General features: G+C 38.0%; 1 protein-coding gene across 3 annotated transcripts in view; it reads left to right on the plus strand.

The window, feature by feature from the left end:
* The window catches only part of rgs7a (regulator of G protein signaling 7a), a 56,312-nt gene that overhangs the window by 31,098 nt on the left and 4,409 nt on the right, over positions 1 to 20,805 (plus strand). For 2 of the 3 annotated variants that reach the window (XM_046071122.1, XM_046071123.1), the window contains exons 4-14: positions 6,047 to 6,097; positions 14,712 to 14,818; positions 15,866 to 15,917; positions 16,876 to 16,940; positions 17,265 to 17,341; positions 17,579 to 17,660; positions 18,516 to 18,590; positions 18,752 to 18,850; positions 19,113 to 19,174; positions 20,231 to 20,341; positions 20,471 to 20,596. In XM_046071122.1, the coding sequence (XP_045927078.1) occupies positions 6,047 to 6,097; positions 14,712 to 14,818; positions 15,866 to 15,917; positions 16,876 to 16,940; positions 17,265 to 17,341; positions 17,579 to 17,660; positions 18,516 to 18,590; positions 18,752 to 18,850; positions 19,113 to 19,174; positions 20,231 to 20,341; positions 20,471 to 20,596 (907 nt within the window). Of the gene's footprint in view, positions 1 to 6,046; positions 6,098 to 13,281; positions 13,411 to 14,711; positions 14,819 to 15,865; positions 15,918 to 16,875; positions 16,941 to 17,264; positions 17,342 to 17,578; positions 17,661 to 18,515; positions 18,591 to 18,751; positions 18,851 to 19,112; positions 19,175 to 20,230; positions 20,342 to 20,470; positions 20,597 to 20,805 lie in introns of those variants that run through there. The other variant, XM_046071124.1, reaches the window with a different exon arrangement.

Genomic DNA, 20,805 nt, shown 5'->3' on the forward strand with positions numbered 1-20,805 from the left:
ATAACGGTTTGAGCTTTACAAAGCATAATCTATTCTGAAGATACAGATCAATTTTGGTCTCAAAATTCTGATAAAATATTAAGGAATTATCTACTGACTTAATACCTTAATGTATTTTTTTCTGACATCTGGCCAAGCAACATCAGCTCAGATGCATTTCTGTTCTCTTTTCGTTAGTACACAATCAATACAGCTTGCAAACAGCTACACTGGCTACGTCTGTAGGAACATGACAGAATTGCAACAGATGACTTGTATTTGTAGCTGTTTTGCACCTACCCTATATATAGTACATACCTATACCTAACTACAGTATCATGTTTACCCTACACATGGATCCACATGTCTAAAAACTACATCATAATCATAAGTATTACAATCTGTTTTTAAACAAAATGTATGAGTGTGCAGAGTTTAATGTTCAGACTGCTTCATGCTACAACACTACTCCCCTTGCAGTTTCTAAGGCTGCAGCAAGGACAGTCCCTCTGTAGTTTCCCCTCTGTGAACTCTGCGACTTGTGTTCATTGAAACACTTGGCCACGCTGTAAGCACAGTCAGGGACATAACACAGGTTGCTGCGGTGTGTTTTTCCTCTGCACCACTTAGACCCTCAATTTTTTTTATAAAATACATTAATTTCTTCACTTGCCAATATATTCACTTGTTATAATAACAGCACTTGTTCTCAAAATACTGTATTGCTGACAGGACTGGTGTACCTAGATCCCATTTTTTTCTTTAACTGTTGAGTTATAAAATTGTATTTTTGGTATCTTAAAGAGGTGGTATTATGCTTTTTGCCATTTTCGCTCTCTTTTTTGAGCTATATATCTTTTTTGTGCATGTAACAGGTTTGCAAAGTGAAAAAGCCCAAAGTCCAGCCCAAAGGGAGTTCCCATCTCCCATAGAAAACTCTGCTCTGAACTGCTTGAAAACAGCTTGTCCAGCCGTTTCCCAAAATGCGCTCGCCAAGTGGCTAGTCCGACACGCCCTAAAAATACTGAGCTGCAGCACACACCTCTCCTCTCCCTTCCAAACACTAGCTACCCTCCAGTCAGTTAATGGACATAAAGTTGTTACTGTGATGTAGAGACAGAACTCAGTTATAACTTTATGGATGAAAGATACTTTTGTTACAGATTAATAACTCACCACTTTGAAACTCTTGCTCCAGTCCATGTTGCTAAGCTGGTAAGGGGATATATAGCTGAACCGAAGGCTTCTCACTGACCCGCCCTTCTCTGTTTCTGATTGGTTAGTAGTCCTTAACTAGGAACTGCACACGAGTCACTCCCAACAAAGATCATGTAGAGGCAAGATGTATCACTCCGTAGCTAAAACGAAGCCTTCAACACAGGGTGAAAAGAGGAGCTGTGCCTCTGTTGGTGTATAAAATTGAACCATGTAAACCTGTTCTGGTACAACCCCTAAATAAGATTCTGAACCTGAAAATGAGCAGAATACCACCTCTTTAAATGTTGAAACATTTCTAATCACACAGCACGAGTGCAGTCGATATTGAATAGCAGCTATATACAGCTGTATTCTAACATTAACTTAGCTCTCCTTATTAGCTAGGCTCCTTACATGCTTGATAATAACTTTTTTTAAGCTGGGTCTCCGACATTGACATTGACATATTTTACCCCTATTCAAGTTAGTGGATGGCTAAACCGGAAGTTAGCCTGCCCAGCCGGCAAAAGTCAACACGGTGGACGCTGTAGTGCTACCGCCAGCTAGCGTTTGGCGGAGTAATTGCAGAATGACGGAGACACCGATGCACAAGTATATATGCATGGCTATGTGCGTAGCCTACGGCGTACCTACGCACTGACGATGCAGAAGTATAAATTGTGCTTATTAACTGCCAGTACCTACCTGTCCAACTGAAAACAGGCCATCTCCGCGTTGGGTTACACACACACACGGTAGCTCCACTTTAATCTTGAGAAGCTGCAGAGCTGCAGACTTTGCTTTCTGCTCTGCTTGCTTGCTATTCAGAGTCTTGTACCGAGTTGTGCATGCCAAGAATTGCATGCACGTTGCGGCTTCTTGCAGGTCTATTCCAAGTAGGCTACTGTTTAAATATGCTATAAAAAGGGGGTGGCGATGGCGCAATGGATTAGACTATTCCTTTGGTGTGAGAGACCCAGGTTCAATCCCCCACTGTGACCCATCCACCATTATGTCCCTGAGCAAGACACTTAATCCATAGTTGCTCCAGAGGCGTGCGACCTCTGACATGTATAGCAATTGTAAGTCGCTTTGGATAAAAGCGTCCGCTAAATGAATAAATGTAATGTAATATTCATTGTGTGGTTCATCAATGATTCGGACACACAACTCGGCACAACACCGGTGCAGCTAGTGCTCTGTCTCTCTTCCTCGTTCCTACATACACCCACTATGCCACAGATTGACTGACTGATTTATTCACACACTTTAAAAAGATTTTTTTAAAGAATCTTTCTTTTCGCATTTTTATTTACAGCATTATATGTTATTTATATCATAATAAGCTGTATATTAACTTCTTGAGAGAAAACCGGTAGTTCTATGTAAAATCAGACATTGAGCACTTCCATATAGCCCAAATGTTTGTATGAGTCTATACATTATTGTTTAGGGAAATCCTTCTCATTCTGCCTTTGATATGTTCAAGTATTGCTGTATCCTGATACAATTTACTACAGCAGTTATCCAATATTTGCCATCATTGGGATAATAAATTGTTGATGTTATCGCTTATCACATTCAAATATTGTAACATTCTGACACATGCTTGCACCCACACACACACGCATGTATGCACAGCCCCGTCTATTGGCATGATATTAATTAATTCAGAGAACAGCCTTGTTAGAGGATTACCTTACACGTCTCATTTAAGCTCTCTCTTAGAAAGTGGGTCAACTTTGATAGTGTGAAAATGGGGTTGTATTAATGATGTTAATCCATGGAAATCTCATCTGGTTGTGGGGGCGCCGAAAAGCAACGGGGCGCAGTGAAAGAAAAATGGAGAGACAAAACACACAGAGACAGAAATATAGCCTGATGGACAGACAGACCGCCACAGGGACTGACTTTCTCGCTGCATGAATTCTCTCATGCCTTCGTTTCACACCTTTGTTCTGGCTTCTGTGGCTCTCGTCTCCTCAACACACCTTCACCTCTCAGCATGGCAAAGAGTAATAATAGCATGGAATATATAATTAGCCAAAGTGCCAAAGTCACATGTTGTGGTGGGGTGTGAAAATACCCAGGGGGCATTTCTGAGATGTGAAAAGGATACAGTTGTATTCTCAGATGAAAGATGAATTGCAAAATGTCATCCACCATATTAAAAGTTTGATGTCCATTTTGGTCGTCTCAAGAAATCCCCTCAAAATAGTTTTTAATGATTGTATCATCTGTTAAAAATGTATATATGTAGCCTATAGTGTCTTGCCTTGTCTTTTGCTTGTCAGGATTGACTGAGTGCAGAGGCAGGAATACAGAGTATAAACGCAAATACAGGACACCGGAGCAGACAGATTCAACTGGTGATATTTATTTAAACGCCAACATAAATTCTCAGGTTTATACAAGGTGAAGCAGAAGTCCAAACAAAGGCAGGTAGTTAAAAACATAAATCCAAAAACTGGGCAGAGTACGCAGAAACAGGCAGAACACTCAATATACAATATGTCATGGGGGGTCAGCTGAGTGCAGTCTAAGGTGTGGACCCAAATACAGATAATACACGAAGGTGCAGTTCAAAAGATTTATTAACTCCAAACTGAAACAAACTTATGTGGAAGCACAAGGTAAAGTCCAAACTGAGGTAAATCCAACAAACACAAGGTAATCCAAAACACAAGGTAATCCAAAGATCCAGGCAAATACAGAGCTCTAGGCAGAACACTCAACATTGACAACAAGGAGACACAAGCAGGCATATACACACACACGGACTAACGAGCAGGGCAGGAGCAACACAGGTGAGGGGGATCAGGACTAATGAGACACAGGCAGTCAGAGAGACAGCAGGGGAAAATAGAAAGGCTGTGTCCGAACTCACTATATAGTGGACTATATAGTGAGCTCGCCATTTTGCAGTGCTGTCTGAATGTATAGTGATTATTATAATACCCTATATAGTCCACTCAATGTATCCCAGAATGCATTTTAAAAAGTAGTGTACAACCGATGGTCACTAACCAAGCCCTACATACCATCACGCATTGCGCTGATAGAAACTGTTTGTCCGACGGCAATGACGTAATTATCGGCGCCGAAATAACGATCGGAGTAAAGCAAGGCAAGGCAAGTTTATTTGTATAGCACATTTCAACAACAAGGCAATTCAAAGTGCTTTACATTAAACATAAAAGAAACATAGGGAAATTGAAAAAATACACATTAAAATATAATTTTGGTGAAATAGAAAATAAAAACAGGGTAAAACAGGACAGTAAAAGTTACAGCGCAGTGTACAATCAGGGTTAAAAGAGTTAAATGGAAAATAAAAACAGGCTGAGGGGTTGAGCAAATAATTGAGAGAAGTACACTTAATCTACTCTCTCTAGCTAGTCTGTACTCAGGTCCATAGCAATCTTTGGGTCCACTGAAAAAGTAGTGTCCGAAAGTGTTGTTTTATTAATGCGAGTGAGTTCACTACATAGTGCTCTACATACAACTCCCTACATAGGAGGTAGGGAGTAGTGAATGAGAGGGGATTTCGGACACAGCCAATGACACCAAAAGGCCATAGAGAAACTAATTATAACCAGGAAGGAACAGAATATTAACAACTGATCCAGAACATAAGCAGACAGATCACAAATATACCAATAAACTACCACTAACAGGGAAAACAGACTGAACTATTATTAAACAGAACACAGAGCAAACATGGACTAAATAATACAGAAGTACACAGACCAGGAGTAGACAATCAGATAAAAATGCAGGACAAAACTAGAATATGAGACAAGACAGATACTATAAAACTTAAACATGCGAATGAACAAAAGACTAAACATGACAAGATCAAATAAAGCTATAGAAACACAGAATCCAAAACCAAACCCATGAAAACAGATACTAAGTAAACTAGAACATGTGAATAAATAAAATAATAAACAAGGCTACTCAGAGAAACACAGAACCAAAACCAGACTTAAACAGGAAAACATGAACACAAACTACACTCCCAACACAATGATGGCAACACTACAAGGACAGAAAACAACTGAGGGCAATATATACTGGGGCACACCCATGCACACACAAGCAGGCAGGGCAATTAGCCACAGGTGAGACACATGTCTACACAAAACTAGACAAACACACCAGACACAGATGATTATAAAATAAAGGGAAATACAGGGAGTAAAGCTACTGACAAGACACAAGGACGAGTGTAACCCAATAACAGCAACAGAGAACATGGAACTAATGATCAATTGACACAAACTAAAGGACAAGAACACAGGGCCAGTGAAACAGGAATGGGCATTAACAATAATATAACAGGAAAATACCACGCTCAAACCCAAAACCATGACACTGCTTTACGTTAAATGCATCTCTCCTCTCCTCTCCCCTCTTTTGCTCAGGCCATATTGTGACCTGTTTATATCTTAGTTTTTGTTTGTGACAGTTGGAAGTGTCTGGTGTGATGCATTGACTGATTATATAAAACAATTGCAACTACAATGCCTGTGATGTGTCTGAGTCAGACAAATTCTGTTGTTACTGTACACAATAGATGCTTCATTATGCCATTTGTCTCTTTGGTCATTTGTATTAATGGACTACAGCTTGGATAGGGTGTCAGAAAAGAAAATTTGGTAATGGGTGGCCTATTACTAACCCACATGGCGCAAGGCGAGAGGAATTGGTATGCACTGTGATGATGAGGGGAGGTGGGTAGGGTTAAGAGTGCCATTGTTTTCTCTTTCATTTGCATCTATATGCAAAAAGGTGTTTCAGCTCACTGTGACTGTGAATATATTCGATATGTCAGTGATTCATATTTATGTGCTTTCTCTCATTTCAGGTTCTGAAATTGTACAGTGGATGATCAAGAATCTGGACATCGAAGATCAAGGTAAAAGAGCTGATCAATATTAATCTAGTGCAGTGGTCGACAGGCGTGAGGCAAAGATACTGTGTGAGGTATAAGAGGCAGGTGCATGCCACTGCTCTGAAAAACAACAAAGTTAGTTATTGTTGTTTGGCTGCTAATTTGGCCCGTTTAACTACACAGTCCGCAGTTGGAGCTGCAGCCAAACATGTGACACACAGCTCATGGAGTCAATTAAGGTAGGCTACTTTAAACCACTTAGGGCACAAAACACTTATAGGCTAATACAGACTAAAAACAGAGCTCAAGTTGTAGCCTAACAGCTGACTCCATGGCAACATTATACTTCCTGTTGATATCCCTGAAGCATCCTCCTGAGGGGGGCCCACTGTGTCAGACGTAGAAAACCCCAGATCTATGAAAACAGTGTGAGGTGTAGTCTCTTTTTAATTAATGCTAATATTAATCTAAAGACTTAACACAAAATTGACAGTGTTGTTACAGTTGTATATTATTGTATATTTTTAGATTGCTGGTGGTTTTCAGGGCATGACAAGAGAAGTGATCAGATATTGTAAAAAACAAATTCAACTTAGATGTTTTCATTAGTCTGCACTAAGAAAGAAGAACACGAAGGCCTACATGCTTTTGTGGAATATGTACCTTTAAGTCCACAGTTCTGCATTTTTATTTGGTCTGTCTTTTTGTGCCCTTGAGCTACAGCAGACACTGCAATTCTTATTCTTCCTTTTTTTCTTTCACATTATTCTTATTTTAGTCCAGGGTGATAAAATAAAACTCAAATGTCTTGAGGGAGTTGCCAGATCATTAGTTGAGCTTCTTGTTGCACATAAAATGACTCAGAAGTGAGCATGTTACAACTATGATAAATATTAGAAGTTTAAACCAGTTGCTTGCATTAAAAAGGATGATAAAGAAGTATAGCTACGTATGTGCTTTTATGTGTGGGTGGCATCCAGTGTCTGCTCTAGTGCGCGCCTCAGTATTCTGCAGCCAGTTCATAGTTGTGATACTTAGCTGACTCATCAACACACAATTCCTTTGTGTGTTTCGTTTGTAGGGAAGGATCTGCCTGTCATTTGTCAGTTGTGGGTGTTTAGATCATTGTGTGTGATTATAAGGGCACTAGGAAATAGACAGATCATGATAAAACATCTCTGCATCTGTTGAACTTACTAGAGTGGATAGACTGTGCGGAGAATCACAGTTTCAGACATTTAAAGTATGAAATTTAGCTTTTTCTCATGCCTCAGACTGCACTGTGATTAATAATGTATCTCCATGCCATGCCAAAAAACTGTGCCAAATTACTTCTGCTTAATGTGCTAAACTGGGCCTAAAATGCTTATTTTTGTTGCACTGTTACTGAGGTCTGGCAATAACACATATATTATTCCCTCAAGCAAATTTACATTTATAGTGTATTATAGTGTTTTGTGTCATCTGCAATACTGAAAATGCTCTTCCGTAACAGTTCTCTCAATCAAATTTGTAAAAAAAAAAAAAAAACTGCTGCAAAGAGTCTGAAAACAGACAGTTTCTTGTCCTTTAGGATTTTTTTTTTAAATCTGTGAATTTTTCTCTTGCAAACAGACACAAAACATGCTGTCAATTGCCCTGCAGTGGGGAACAGAGTGTTGTGCACTGGAAGGGCTGACAAACACAGCAAAGTAAATGCAATTAATTTTGCTCACAGCATGATAGCAGCATGTTTATTATGTAAAGGCAGATGAGCTTATATCAAAGTTGACTGGGGATTTAGACTTTTCTTTTGCTAAATGAATACCACGGATAATATACTGACGCACTCCAGATGAACATTATCATCCTATTTTGTAATCTCTGTAGTCCCCCATCCTATTTTCATTCAATACCACATTTGCATATTTCTGTCTCCAGATCTTGTCAAAAGTTGTAGATGTCTTTTTGGACCTTTTAGGTTTTGAATATGTAACTCTTTGCCATATTAGTTTTTTTTTCAAGTCAGACCATTGCAGATCATTATCATTCATTGTTTCTCTAACGCCAGTTGTTTTGTCTGGCAGGGGAACTATTTGAATTAACTTTTTTCCGCATTTACGGTGGCACAGACTCGATTCATTACCATTCATTAATGTGCTGGTCAGACATCTCACAAAGGGATTGAAAACACTCAGAAGATGAATGTGAAAGAGGAGCCACAGGTTTACATGATCTACAACTTAAAAAATAAAAGAGTGAAATGAGTATTTCTGATACATTAAGGTTAAACGTTCATAAATCCACTTAATAATCATACAAGTAAGACACTCTTTTGACTTCCAGATCTTGTCTCATAATCACCAAATACAGATGTTTGCTGCAATTTCAAAAGTAATCCAGTTGTGTGTTGTCCTTACATCTGTGTAGCACCTACTGTAATTCAATATGACTCTCCATGGTGCAGATTCACCATAATGTAAACAGAAGGCTCAGTGTAGCCCTTAGCATCACCCAAATCATGATGGGAGTACTGGTGGGAAAATCTCAAAATATATTCATCCCATAGGAAAAAAAAAACAACAGATTGCTACATTATCAGTTAACTGTAAATGAAGGTGGAAAGCAACCCTAAGTTTAAAGGGGTTAATGAACTAATGACTGCTTAGCTGACAGAGTCGCTTACAGTATGAATTAGCTTTGCTGTATTATGGTTTTGATTAGGCCAGGAGAGTGATAAAAACCGCTGCAGACTCTCCAGCATCAGTCGGCAGCCCTTCTGTCATGTTATTGGTAAAATACATTCCATGACACTGTATAGTGACAAATACATCAAGTCTGTCTATAAAATATAGACTCTTCTTTAAAATAAAGAAATAAACAAATCTTTAAATTTTCTTTAATCCAACACAGAAAAGATACACTCATTTTATTTTAACAAATGCACCACATAAATATGTTTGGTGTTTTTCCAAATAACATGAGTAATCATTGTACTATATGTGTTAGGAGTACAAAATTACCCAAATCTTTAGGTTGGACTGTTGACGTTGTTTCAGGCACTTCTCGGAGCAAGCTTTCCTACAAGATTTATTCAGAGTGAAATTGTATCAAACTGAATTGATCCCTACCACTGACAATGCTGTAGCTTTTTACAGCAACATTTCTTAAAGCTTGAAAATAAACATGCCCCCATTAGGAAGTTAAGGATAAAAAATTGAGATAACCCTTGGTTTTCTAAAGACATAGCAGACCTAATCCATGCCAGAAATAATCAGTGATCTATAGCTAGAAAGACAAAAATTGCAAATGATTGGTGTCTTTTTTGAGCTATTAGAATTAGCTCTCATTAGAAAATCTTTAGCTGAATACTATTTGGCACAAACGTCAATTAGTTTGCATGACCATTCCACATTCTGGAAAACTATTAGAGCAATACAAAATAAGAAAGTTAACAGCTTTTCTCACCAGTTGAATATAGGAAATGCTGTTATAACAGATAAGAGGCATATGCTTTTAATGATCATTTTAAAAAGGCAGGACATATTTTTTAAGAAAAATTTGGTGAAACCTCTCTTGTTCAACATAGTATCCAGGTAGCAATAAGTGAAACTCCCCAGGGTGAACCCAATTCACAGATAGCTTGTAATAATTCATCCCTGACTTGGGCTGAACATAGATCCCAGACAGTACAAGGGGAAGTGGTTTCTTCTTTTGGTTCTTCTTCGGCCTTTGAGCTCGCACCATTCTTGGAGTCAGTTGTTTTGCACATTTTGCAGAGCATTGAGTCCAAGAAGCTTTTCAGTATTTACATAATCATTAGCCACATACTGTATAGCAGTTAGCTGGGTAAATTAGCTTTTGAGACAGGGAGGTGGGAAACAATATGTTCTGTATGCATGTGTGAACATCTGTGCATGTATGCGTGTGTGATGTTGAACTACACATAAGATAAGAAGATAACACTGTCCTTTTTATAGAATCTAATGCATTCCCACAGCACAGCAAGTAAAATTTTGTTTGATAAAATCTCTTCCTCTCAGGAGTATTTTTTGTTTGACTGACATGTGCTGGAATCATTGCCTCTCTGTGTGTGTGTGTTCTGTACCTGTGTGAGAGAAAGCAGAAATTACAGACGAATGGATTTCTAGTGATATCATTATATTAAAAAATATGTAACATTACTATTAAAATTTTGTAAATGTAATCACAGTTGTGAAAAAGTAGTTTATCACAATGCCCAAAATACATACTTACATACAGTACGTACATAAATACATGCATAATACAAACATACATATACAAAAAGAATAGTTGTTTAGTACATTTAGATCTCTGTGGGAGAAATTTAGTTGTCAAACAGCAACACTTAAAACATTTAACATAACTTATCACAACTTCAAAATCACATCAACAAAAAACAGTCAGACTGTCTGTGAGTCTATATCATATATTAATAAAGTTGTGAATTGCGTATTGAAGAGCACCTAATGTGATCTGTGCAATACCAGGGAACAGTAAAATGATCTCTGAGGGAGGACATGTGGCCCATCAGAACAGCATGGAGAGGGCGCAAGCTGTTCTGTATAATGCTCTTGGATTTCTCCTTCAGCCTTCTTTAAACTTCCTTGAGAGTCACTCTTAAAGTAGAGTGATTTAGATGATCTTTTTCAGTCTCATGAGATCACTCCTCTGTACACTGCTACCCTGGCATACAAATGTATAAAACCTTGTAACTTCCTTAGGAAAGAAAAGTGCTTCTTTGATTGTTATACCAGGTGTCTGACAACATCATGGAAAGGATCCCTACGAGGAACACCCGGTAACATGCTCTGTTTTTAATCAGAGATGGGTTAGAGGCGAGTACACCACTGTCTTTCTTCTCTTCCAAATGACATTAAGAACAGTAGAAGCTACCTGATTTTATTCACAAATTATCTGTCTGATGTAATAATGTCGGGATATATGACAGTAAAAGAAATTCTACTCACAAGATAAGTCTGAGGGACTGTGAGATGATTAATGGGGTAGAAAACACATATTTGTATTAATATTTTAGAGTTGTCTGAAGACTTTTCTTTTTATGTCAAATATTGAATAATTTTACCCTCAAACAATTATGTAAATAAAACCATCTAAGACTTTTAGAGAGGTAAATCTCTCTGGAACTGCTTTCAGCTTATAGACTATAACCAGACAGTATTTTAGGAAGGAGTCACAGGCCGAAATGATTAAACAACTGGTTTTATCTTTCATAATGTATTGTATTTTATAAGATGCCATTTTTTAAATGTAAAATCTCAATCTGCAAAGTAACAAGAAACAAAAACAAAAATATCATGTGAAATGCAGTAGAGTGGAAGTACAAGTGCCTCAAAATTGCATTTAAGTATAGAACTTCAGTGAATGTACTATCACTATCCTAAATATGCATACTGTATTTCTAAATCCTGTTATAATCAAAATATAACTAAACTACAGAGTCTCTTTCCTTGTCTTTAGATACAGCTCAGCTGGAAGAATACTTCCACACACCACTTGGCAGGGCTCCAATCTGCTAAGTTTTTGGCACAGACCTGATAACATGATGAAATCAATGGGTGATTTCCCCCTGGACTCTGAGGCCGGCCTTTCTTGACAACTTGACTAATTCCAGTCCAAGGTTTAGTCAGCTATATAACTTATAGAAAAGCCTGTGATATGTTAAATGGAAGCCAGAAGCTCTTTTGCTACCAGGAATTGATATTTATAGACTCTTACTAGAAAGGTAACAACAAAACAATCTTATTTAATCTTTTATTTATCCTTCCATCTCATTAGTCTGATTTTGCATTTTCAGATTTATTCTTTTGTGCCCATCATACTGAATACGTTCTATATACTCGAAGAAATTAAATCTTTCTACTGGATTCTGCACTACCACTTGCAGCTCAGCTTTATCAAATTTCATGTATCTGCCTTTCAAATTGTGCTGGATGATTTCCAAATTTGGAAATGAGCAAAATAGGCTATGCAGCATCGGAGGGGCTGTTCTATCAGTTACTATGTGTGGGGATGACATTCAACATCCATCCTTAAAACTCCCATCAGAAAAACCCTCAGCTTTACTTTAACAATAGCATAGAGGCTGAGCAAATCATCACATACAGACAGGCACTTAGCCCAGTGTTTGAAGAATAGGAGGCAGCAAGCTCTAACAGCACTGACCTAGATGTAATTTTTCATACTTTGCTGACTTTACTTTCATCTGACATTCACCCCATCTGACATAACAATCCAGAAAATGACATTTTTGAATGGATAATAAATAAAAAGGTATGGATGAGTGGATTTTTTGTTTGTAAATGTCTGTCTTCTTGAATTTCTCTGTATTTCGTAGACAGATGCAGATGCATGTGGGGCAATATTGCTGTAAGAAATAGTACAGTGGAGGGGAAGGAGTGTGTTTATAGGTAGACAGGTTTAAATAACTTATGAGTCATAATTTATTACTAAATGCAGCCCACTTACACACACAATCATACACATACGCATCATGACCGCTCAAAGCTGTGACAGTCAACTCATTGGTAAAGGAAAAGCCAATGGAAAGTCTCTATTTATCTCACACACACATGCACCCAGTGCGTATGCATGTGTGGGTGTGTGTGTGGGTTAGAGAGTGAGAGAGCAGAGATGTGCATATTTTATGCATGCATTAAGTAATCTCCTGTTATAGCATTCATAGCTCTACCTTTTTAGACCATATCAACCATTGCATTTGTTAGCTTATGGGTGTGTTAAGATTACCGTTTGCTGCTAGCCACCCCTGGGCTTTACACAAAATATTCAGTTAATACTAAACTACTCGAATTAAGTGACATAAACAGACAAGGACACTACTGGAGAACAACACATTAACTGTTTCCTTTACTGTTAATAATGACCAAAAAGTGGCAACACCATTATACTGAACATGAATAATAGCTGACGACACCATAAAGGGGTTACAGGTTGAGAACAGCAGGAAATAACTGGTGGCAGACGAGACACACTGTTGATGATGATTACATGTTTTCATTATCTGATGGTTTTAAATCAGGGACAGTCAACCATGTGTGGAGCGCCAGAGGGAAGCAGGTTTTCTCTCCAACCAAGTACAACACCAGGTGATTTGACTGATGAGTTCCGCCTCTCCGGCTGAACGGGGGCTAATCAGTGAAACCTCCTGTTGTGCTGTTTGGTTGGAACGGAGACCTGCCGATCCTTCTGTCAAAGCAGTGTCAGAGTCTATTAGAGCAGCAGCTCCTAATTCAGGTCCTGGTGTTCTTTCTCGCTGGTGATTTTGTCAAGGATGAATTTATACTGAGGGATGAAAGGTGAATAAAGTGAATTAGGTGGTGGGATAAAAAACAGCATGCTGGCTCAGGGTCTGTGATGAGGAACTATTGAGTGCAGGATAATCAGAGAATTTTTAATGAAAATTTTGATTTGTCTTTTAATGACTCGGTATAAACTGAATAAACAGTGTTTATAAAGAGGATGTGATTGAATTTATATTACGGAAGGGCCTTATCACTTACTTTTGAAACTGTTTTCTGGCAGAGAATTAGATTATTTTTATACCATGCTCTGTCTGTTGAATATAAGGCTACAATCAACAGGTGGCTAGCTCAGCTTAGCACAAAGACTTGGAACAGTCTTTTTCAAATGGTAACAAAATCCACCCACCAGCAAATGTAAAGCTCACAAATTAACATATCTTGTTTGTTTAGTCAGTACAAAGTGTCTAGTGTGTCTATTTCTTGGCTCTGAGCAATGGCCAGACAGCTAGTGTAAACTCCTGGAAGGTAGTGGTCATCGGGAAAGAAATAGTCTGACACATAACCACCTTCATAAAATGGTGGATTGTCGTTTTGACACTTTGTTTTTGTACAGATTACACAAATGAGATGTAACATTTAATTACTGATCTTAAGAGTTGGTGATAGATAGATAGATAGATTTTGTTACCATTTTGCAGAGCCAGGCTAACTGTTTTCCCCTGTTGTCTTTGTGCTAAGCTAAGCTAATATGAGAGCGGTATCAACCTTATCATGCACTGTAACGCTTTGCTAGATAGCAAACAACTATTCCTTCAAACCTGAAAATGTCAAATTATTATTAAAAAAGTGACATAAAATTTAATTCCTTTAAAGGCCTGAGATTACAATATTGGTTTAAATTTTTTATTTTGTTTGAAAAATATTTTTTTTCTTAGAGAATGTGAGTAAATATTTTGGATAATAATTTATCTGTAAAGATAAATTACATTTTATATTTTCTTTTGAACATAGCTATATGCATTTAAACCAACATAATCTTTTTTATGGATTCCAAAATACACATTAAAGATCTATAATATATAATATATATTTTTCAGTTCCCACTACATCTCACTGTTTTGGAATAATTTCTGAAAGAGGTTAAGTTTCTGTCGAAACACAGAGTAGCGGTAAAAATATCTGTACAACAGTTGACTGTGTTGTTTAATTATACTGTTTAAAATAATAAAATCTTCCTGCCCACAGCCATTTCATTGAACACTCAAAAGATGCTGATGCATGTGTGAATGTTTTATGTACATGAAACAGGAGTACACCAAGTTGTAAATGGACTTTTTGTTTGTGTTTTCTCCCAGTGGAGGCTCTTCACCTAGGAACTCTGATGGCTGCACATGGTTACTTCTTCCCCATCTCAGACCATGTCCTCACTCTCAAAGATGATGGCACTTTCTATAGGTTTCAGGTAAGAATAATGATGATTTGTGTTCAAGGATCTTATACTATCTCTTAGTCTCTAGAAATCTATTGTAATATTATTAAAGTTAAATGACCTTAATTGTAGTGCTGGGATCAAGGACTATTAGATTTAGTCCAATAAAACAAAAAATAGTTTGTACTATTTTTTCATCCACATTTTTATTAGAGGTATATTGTGTCAGTTTTTATACAAACTTTAACATGTGTTATGTCATCATATGACCTATAGAGAAGGTTTTCACTTATGTGTAAACAGAAAGTTTCAATCCAGATTTCCAGAGTTGTGATTGCCAACAGGTTTGCATTGGATTTGTAGGACTGAAAACTTATTTGTTTTATGTATTTCTCATAAAGAAAAAATACTTTTCGTAAGTTTGAAATATACTTTATTGTCATTTCTATTTAAAACATCTGAAGTGCCTTCCATGCTGATAAAGTACAAAAATTATTTTACACATGACAAATTTCCAACTCTGATAGCTGAGCATGTTGGAGTCTATAAATAGTGTGACATGCCAGAGAAGAAAGTAGAAAAATCTGTTAAAGTGCTTCTTTGTTACTGGAGTCAAAATGGTAAATAGGAGTTGCTGTGGACCATAATACTTATAGGTTATATTGCTCTGAATGTCAGTCGTGGGACTGGCAGTTTTAAAGATTTTTTAGTGAGCTCCCCCAAGTGTGCTGCACAGAACTAACCAAAGTAAATCCATGCCTAAGGCTGTTTGTGTTAGTAGCAGGCTTCACTTTTTACATGTAATCGGTTTTCATCTGAAACCAGTCCATACAATGCAGCCTGAGGAGGGTCAAGATTCATGCTGTCTGTTCTCAGTGCTCACTGAAAGGAGCTTATGTGCTTTAGATGTTATGCCGAGCCCATTATACAACAAAATGTTTTATTGTGGCGCAGGGCTGTGACTGCGTGCCCACCTCGCGTGGAAAGTGCTCACTTTGATTCAAAACACCATGTGGTTTGCTGTCAACGAAGTAAGGTTTCTTTTAGTTTTGTTTCATAATGACCTGTTTTTCCCAACAGACTCCATACTTCTGGCCATCAAACTGCTGGGAACCAGAAAACACAGACTATGGTGAGAGAGTTGTTCTGTTATAGTCTAACTGCTACTTTGTGCATCAAGCAGTACTGAAGAGACTAATGATGCACACTGTTTTTGTAGTGCATAAAATATATTTGTCCAGTCGATATGTTATTACTGCTGATGTTTCAAAAAATGAACACAAATGATGCAACTGCTGTATGTGGATGGTAGATAGAGTCAAATTTTGTTTTAGATGCTTGGCCCACAGTTAGAATCGGTTATTGTGCAGTTGGCGTGCAATGATGCTTTGTGCTTTCTATCTTATTTCTATTTTATATATTTCTATTTTTAATGTATTCTAACTTCAGTCAGTTGCCTCAGTCATACTCTCTGACTGAGGCAGACTGATTACAGTGATGGAAACGAGGGATGTTTTTGTATGTGTGCACCAATTGGGCACATGTGGCTGAATGTTTTAATGGTGATACAGGGATGAGCTTTTCATTGTTTACAGCAGAGCGGAGTGGAGATAAACATTTCATAATGCCAGAAATGGTTTGGGTGAATAGCCGCAGCCTTGCAGGTCTTTCATTTGTTTTTGAGTTGTAGGAGAGGCTAATGCTCGCTGTGGGAATAATCCTGAGTGTTAGGGGAAGTTAGAGTGTCTCAGATGTAGCAACTGATTCACGTGAATGATGCCTCCTAATGAAAACAGTCTAATGGCATAATGAAGTTTTCACATAATGGTCAGTTAACAAGGGGATGAATGGATGATTATAGGACAGAAAAAAATTTAAAGTCAGGTGTGCACACACACATACACAAGCACACACTGTAACAGACGCTCAGACACCATGCACAGTCAATGACCTTTGTGATATGCAGGCCAGTTTAAATGTGCAGTTGAGAGGATTAAATGAGTAAACGCAGGGCCACTTAAGGCTGTTAAAACCAAGCTGAGATCCTGTTCTCCCTCTATTACCAATCTCTCTGTCTCTCTCTCTCTCAGCTGTTTACCTCTGCAAAAGAACAATGCAAAATAAAGCACGTCTGGAGCTTGCAGACTATGAAGCGGTAAGTGAGAGAGGTCTTTTATTGTCAGCACTCCCCTCTTCACGTATTTGTTCTGTTCCTGTGTTGGCACGGCTCTCAGACTTTATCTCTTGCCTTTTTGGTCATACTGACACTGCGAACATTTGTTTTCTGTGTGTCACTGCATCATTTGTTACTATCCTTTCACCAAAGCTATTAAATGAATCACCAAGGATTTTTTCTTTTGTATGTGATCATTAAAATGGTATCCAGCCATGCACTGTACACATCATGTGCAGTAAACATAATCAGCCCAGGCCCCTCTAAAGCCCCCCCCCCCATTTTTGTTCTTTGTTTCACTTGCAGGAGAGCCTAGCAAGGCTACAGAGAGCTTTCGCCAGGAAATGGGAGTTCATTTTTATGCAAGCAGAAGCACAAGCGAAGTAGGTTTCTATAAGAACCACACACGCATTGAGCCATTATGAGTGAGTCCTCTTACACCCTCATTATGACATGATTTAACTTAGTGGTTTGCTACGATTTCCCTGTAATTAGCAGCACACAACCTTCACAGATGAACTGCACATTAACCATGTGATGGAATAAACGGATCATACGTGTGTTGGAATAACCCACAGGCTCTGTAAAAACAGTTCTGAACTCCTTTTTTTTTCTTTCAGAGTGGACAAGAAAAGAGACAAAATTGAGAGGAAAATTCTCGACAGTCAGGAAAGAGCATTCTGGGACGTGCACAGACCAGTGGTGAGTCAAATTACTGATGTTGCTGTAATGATATCATTGCTGACATTATCGACATCATCTTAATTGTTCCTGCAAAAGTGATCCACCACATCCACACATTTCACAGGCAGTAGGGATGCACTGCACAGTGTGACAAAGGAATAATGTTTTGAAAATGTTGCAGTTACAAACACGTCATAGATTAGGTAATTTGTATATGAGCTATACATTTCTGATTACTGTGAAATATGAATGGTGTGAAGAGGTGAACATCCCCCGTCGTGTATCCTCTGCCACACACAGGAAATGCCACATCAATAACTGTCACAGCACGTCAGCTTCACTGTTGCTCTTTACCTTGTTCATACACTCTTGCTTAGCATTAGCATTTAGTTTCCCCCTGAGGTTAAAGAGTCCCCTCTTCTGTATTTCTCTGAAAGCCATTGCTCCATGCTTAATTGGAAAATAAGTACAATTTATGGGTCCTTGGAGCAACATAATCAATATTAATTCAAATTTCACTTTGCTTTGTTCTTCTGGAAGAGACCAAGATTAGACCACTTGTTCAATCAGCCAGAATTTGCAAACTAAGACTCTGATTCGCCGGTTTACTTGTTTTGCTAAAATTGGCACATTCCATGATTGATTAACAAGCATCTGACACATGGTCCTGGAGACTTATCGGAATCACTTCACCACCCAGCCAAGCATATTGTATTTGATTAACTGAAACTAATAAAATGGTAGGAAAAATTGTACCTTTACCGCTTGTGGTGTCCTCCTAGAGGGCAAAACATAAACAGCTAAAGTCATAAACATTTTATTTAAGTTTAATTAACTCATGATTTTCTGGTTTTCTCCTCATTTTTCTCACAGCCTGGATGTGTGAATACAACGGAAGTCGACATAAAGAAGTCCTCCAGAATGAAAAACCCTCACAAAACCAGAAAGGTACAGTGCAACTTCCCACTGATACATATTTTTTTTAAGGTCAGGGTTGACACACACTGTAACAGACATGAACAGACAAGCTTGTTGTTCCTTGCTGTGCTTGTCAGCAGCTGCAAGGCTACTACTATTGATAGTTATATTTATGTTTTTTGTTGTCTCAGTCTGTGTATGGGCTGCAAAACGATATCCGTACACACAGCCCAACCCACACTCCCGCCCCAGAGGCCAAGCAGCCTACAGAAGAAGAACTGCAGGAACAGGTAAGACCTGCAGATGGCACTCTACTATTGAAGAATTTTCATCTGTTACTTTATATTTACATCATTTTTGGTATGCAAATAATTGTATTGAAAATCAGTTTAGTAAAATGATGATATGTTCATACTGAACACAAAGTAGTACAGAGTTTAAAATTCTCAAATATCATGCAGCTGGTATGCAAATATACTTTCAAACCAACAATTCCTTGTGAATTCATGGAGATTGATTGCTAATGCTAATTGTTCACTGCTATGGTTTCAGATCACCTATTGGCAATTGCAATTAGACAGGCATCGACTGAAAATGTCCAAAGTGGCGGAGAGGTGAGTGATGTTCTTTGTGTCTTTATTCAGTTTAGCCATTGATCTGTTTATTGAGCCTTTAAATGGCCTAACATGGTGTGGAATTAAGCTACGATGACCTTGAGGAGTGATTGGGCCCGGACAATGCCTACAGTGAGTGTCAGCACTGATGATGCCAGATACTGGATGTCACATAAAGTGTCGATTGGTCCAAAAAAAGAGAGGTACGGAAGCCCTGAGAGGCAAGTGGAAAAAAAACATTCTAGTGATCCATTTTTTGGGATCTAAATTTGTATTCTCTCCTGTGTATATGACTTAAGAACACATGAAAAAACATTTTGACAGGCGAACAAAAATACGTTTTGCCAGGATAATTTATCGAAGTAGCTTAAACATTGTTTTTCATCTGTGAAACAGGTGAGGAAAGTGCAGCACTACCCCATGTTCTAAATAGGACTAAAAGCATTTATGTTTTCTTCCAGATGAGTTTTAATTTCTCCATGCACTCTAACTAAAAGTTATGTAACATTACTGTTATGTCTAGAAATCTGCGCTTTACCTGGGCAAAAACATGAATGCTTTTTGTTCTATTTAGAACATGGGGTAGTGGTGCACTTGACTTCACTATTTATTACAACAAAAAACACTTCTTTCACAGATAATATAAGGAAAGGAACTTAGACAGAAAATAAAAAAAAAAAAAATTTCACCTGTTATTAAGGTATAAACACAGGACAAAAACGACTCTGATCAGACTTTTTTTCTCACTTGCCTCTCAGAGCTTCTGTACAGAGATACATCCAGCAACAAGTTCTCTGTCCAAATACTGGGTCAATCCCTCTAGTCAGACTCTACCTTAATTTGAATTTGAAGTATTTGCTTTCAAGAGGAAATTTCACTTCTCCTTTTACCAATTAAAGCTTACAATTAAACAACTAAGTCATATTCACTCACAGAAAGGTATGGCACATAATTACACCAGACGTGGTAACTTGATTATAATATATGTGAGATTTCCATCAGTGATACAGATTAATGTAAGTCATATGTTGTCTGTTTTTTCTCCTCAACAAACAGTTTGCTGGGCTACACAGAGCAGTATGTTGAATATGACCCCTTCCTCACGCCTTCAGATCCATCTAACCCCTGGATCTCAGATGACGCTACACTCTGGGAGCTCGAAGCCAGGTGGGTAAATGAACAAAACAGATATTTAGATGGATACACAGGTTGATATGTGTTTACATTTTATTCTATGTTTTGTTGCACACATATTTCATTTGTGAAAGATAGGTTGTATTTTTGTGTGTTCTCCAGTAAGGAGCCAGGCCAGCAGAGGGTAAAGAGGTGGGCTTTTGGCATCGATGAGGTTCTCAAAGATCCTGTGGGGAGAGAGCAGTTCCTCAAGTTCCTAGAGTCTGAGTTCAGCTCAGAGAATCTCAGGTACACAGTGAAATAGACACCAATCTCCGCGCGCTGACTCGCACACACACACACACACACACACACACACACAAATACTTGTTTTTTGTTACTTATGAGAACATTGTTTTGCCTGAAATAATATTAAAGCCTCTATCTGTATTTTTGCTTAACTAAATAACTTATATATGAAGAATATTCACATACATGACTAGATAGTTTGACTTACA

Source organism: Micropterus dolomieu, linkage group LG15 (genome assembly GCF_021292245.1).
Source record: "Micropterus dolomieu isolate WLL.071019.BEF.003 ecotype Adirondacks linkage group LG15, ASM2129224v1, whole genome shotgun sequence".
In the NCBI taxonomy this organism is placed as follows: Eukaryota; Metazoa; Chordata; class Actinopteri; order Centrarchiformes; family Centrarchidae; genus Micropterus; species Micropterus dolomieu.